The sequence below is a fragment of the Cyprinodon variegatus genome, unplaced genomic scaffold (genome assembly GCF_000732505.1).
Source record: "Cyprinodon variegatus isolate N-32 unplaced genomic scaffold, C_variegatus-1.0 Scaffold723, whole genome shotgun sequence".
NCBI lineage: Eukaryota > Metazoa > Chordata > Actinopteri > Cyprinodontiformes > Cyprinodontidae > Cyprinodon > Cyprinodon variegatus.
Window position 1 is genome coordinate 229,052 of NW_015151176.1, and position 2,739 is coordinate 231,790.

Below are 2,739 nucleotides of genomic sequence, written 5' to 3' on the forward strand. Positions count from 1 at the left end.
ATCCCCTAATGCTGCAGATGGGCTAACGTTATCCCTGGCTGCTGCTGACGGGCTAACGGTCACCCTGGCTGCTGCAGACGGGCTAACGGTCGCCCTGGCTGCTGCAGACGGGCTAACATTATCCCCTAATGCTGCAGATGGGCTAACGTTATCCCTGGCTGCTGCTGACGGGCTAACGGTCGCCCTGGCTGCTGCTGACGGGCTAACATTGACCCCGAATGCTGCAGATGGGCTAACGTTATCCCTGGCTGCTGCTGACGGGCTAACGGTCGCCCTGGCTGCTGTTAGCCTAAGAGCGTCGCTGGTCGCTGCGGTCCTCTCAACACCTTTTTTTTTTAAATGATGCGCTAAATCAGTAAATGGGAGCTTAAAAGTACAATGTTCTCGCCTCAAATGATCTTAAAATATACTTTTATAGAACAGCAACAACAGAAAAGAGAACTTTTAATTTTTAGTGAAATACTTTTACATCGTGTTTGTAAAAAGGAGCGCTACCGCAGGTCATTCATCCCTGCTGCCATCAGACTACAATGAGTCACTACAACGGCAATAAATTATGCAATGTATAATGTGCAAGTACTATTTTATTCCCTGTGCAATAACTATATAAATAAATATAAATGCAAACACCCTGTGCAACAAACCCGGAATAATGATCCACTGGATGCACTGTGCACCTTTTACTTCCTTTGACACATTCTTTTTTTTGATATTTTGAGATGATATAACGAGTACATTTCTCCACTGTGAGATCAATAAAGTGAATCCCTCAATCAATAAAGCAGTGCATGCTGGGACAGCTGTCAGTCTCAAGAATGGACAAGTCTGCTCTGATGCATGCTGGGTAAAGATGGAGGGGCGAGAGCAACATCCAGGGACTGTCTGTTCTTGGTCTTATGTTCATATAGAGAAACGGACCCTATTTAGGAGCAGCTTTCAGGAAACTAAGAGCTAACAGAATGCTAACAAGGTCACAAACAGCGCTGATCTTTAAGAATCAGACAGTCTACTGTGTTTTTCTTTCATATGGAAATGATTCTCCTCAGATCTTTGCACAGAAAGAGCAAAAACGCTGAGGAACTCTTACTTTAAGCACAGGGGGATGTGTAGTCAGTGGCAGCCTGGTCAGCTGAAACAAGAGAGAAACATCAGTGGGTAACGAGAACAATGAAACGATTGACGTGCTGACTGCTTATCGCTGAGGTCTTACTGGGCTGGTAGTAGTCATAGACTTTAATCACAGCTGGTTTCAGGTTCCCGACCCGCTGATCTTCCTCCAGAACCACCTTGAACGTCTGTATTTCATCCCTTTTCAGCTGCGATTACAAACAACATTCAGACAATTATTTTCTGAGCAGCTACAGGAAGGTGGAGTCACACAACCTCAGGGACACCTACCCCATCCAGGTAGATGTCGATAAATCCGTTGTCTATGTCCACACGCTTCGCTGAACTGAGGGAGCTCTGCTCCACAACATACCCAGACAGCAGCTTAATGTTGAGGACGACCATGTTGGTTTCCGCTCTCCTGCCCTGGTACCTGCAGGAAGAGACATAAAGCAATTCCAAGCTCGCTGCTTTTCGGTTTCAAACAGAGACAGATAATCCTGCTGAAGTTAACCCCCACCCCCATCAGCAGCGGCAGTACCTGACGCTGACAGAGAGTTGGAGCTTCGGCCGCTTGAGATCACAGTAGGCATCCACTTTCTTAGTGATGCTGAAGGCAGAGAAGTCGTCAGGGGGAGGGATGTTGTAGTGCAAGGAGATCTGCAGAGACACAAAAGCAGTCTTACTCAGAGAATTGCTGAAGTTTTCACACCCCTGAGTGTCTTTAGACCTTCTAACGAAACCACCGTTTGTTCTATTGGGATTATAGTAAAACCCAAGGAAATAAACAATTTTCGCTTTTCTAAAAGAAAAGTGAACATCAACTTGGACATTTTTGCCAGAAAGTGGTTTTTAGATAAAGGCTTTGAATAGGCCATTCTAAAATTCTAAACCATTCTATATTTTAGTTCCCTGCCTTCCGCTCCACTAGGGGGCATCATACTTTGTTAAATGCAAAACCAGAAGTGGTTCGATCAAAATCGGAAGGAACATTCCTGCTTTTTTAGGGCTTAATTCTGATTACTTTAACATTAGTCTAACTGATCCCTGAAATCTGCTGCTGATTTTTTTTCTTGCTTTCTCTTCGTCCATTTACATGAAAAAAAATTAAACAATGATAACAGATGTTACAAAAGTTTTAATTTAAACAAAACAAAACTTTTAGTGAGAAATCAAAGCAGAAATTATCAATGGAAAGCAGGTGGGTGGAGCAGCAACGCGTGCAGCTAACCATCTCTCGATGTCTGCTAAATGCACCAACGAATCGGCAGAGCTCAGTCTGATATGTTGCCCAAGGTGGTTGATGATGCTGAAAACTGTGAATAACTCAGAAATGCTGTTTTTAATCATCTGAGGTTTCAGAGTTTTATTTTCTGTCCATCAGAAGCTTATTAGCACTATGCTAGCAAAGAACAGTATGATTTCAGATTGATATGCTAAATGCTAATGTGTTCAGGGATACTTCCTGTTGGATCATAAGGTCTGTGACTGAAATCCTCCATAACCTTGAGTTTTAAATACTGACGTGTGATTTGTAAAGATTTAAATTTGTGTTTATTTGACTAAAGGATTTATTTTCCTATTTGTTTACAGTTTGACATTTTGTAATTCACTGGTTTATAAACAACCACT

At 42.8% G+C, this 2,739-nt stretch overlaps 1 protein-coding gene across 1 annotated transcript in view; it reads right to left on the reverse strand.

The window, feature by feature from the left end:
- Nucleotides 1-2,739, reverse strand: part of LOC107097773 (pregnancy zone protein-like) — a 45,689-nt gene that overhangs the window by 2,406 nt on the left and 40,544 nt on the right. Inside the window, exons 29-32 of the mRNA XM_015395056.1 lie at nucleotides 1,649-1,767; nucleotides 1,399-1,540; nucleotides 1,211-1,316; nucleotides 1,088-1,129 (exon numbers count right to left, since the gene is read on the reverse strand). Of these exons, the coding sequence (XP_015250542.1) occupies nucleotides 1,089-1,129; nucleotides 1,211-1,316; nucleotides 1,399-1,540; nucleotides 1,649-1,767 (408 nt within the window). The 3' untranslated portion in view covers nucleotide 1,088. The remainder of the gene's footprint in view (nucleotides 1-1,087; nucleotides 1,130-1,210; nucleotides 1,317-1,398; nucleotides 1,541-1,648; nucleotides 1,768-2,739) is intronic.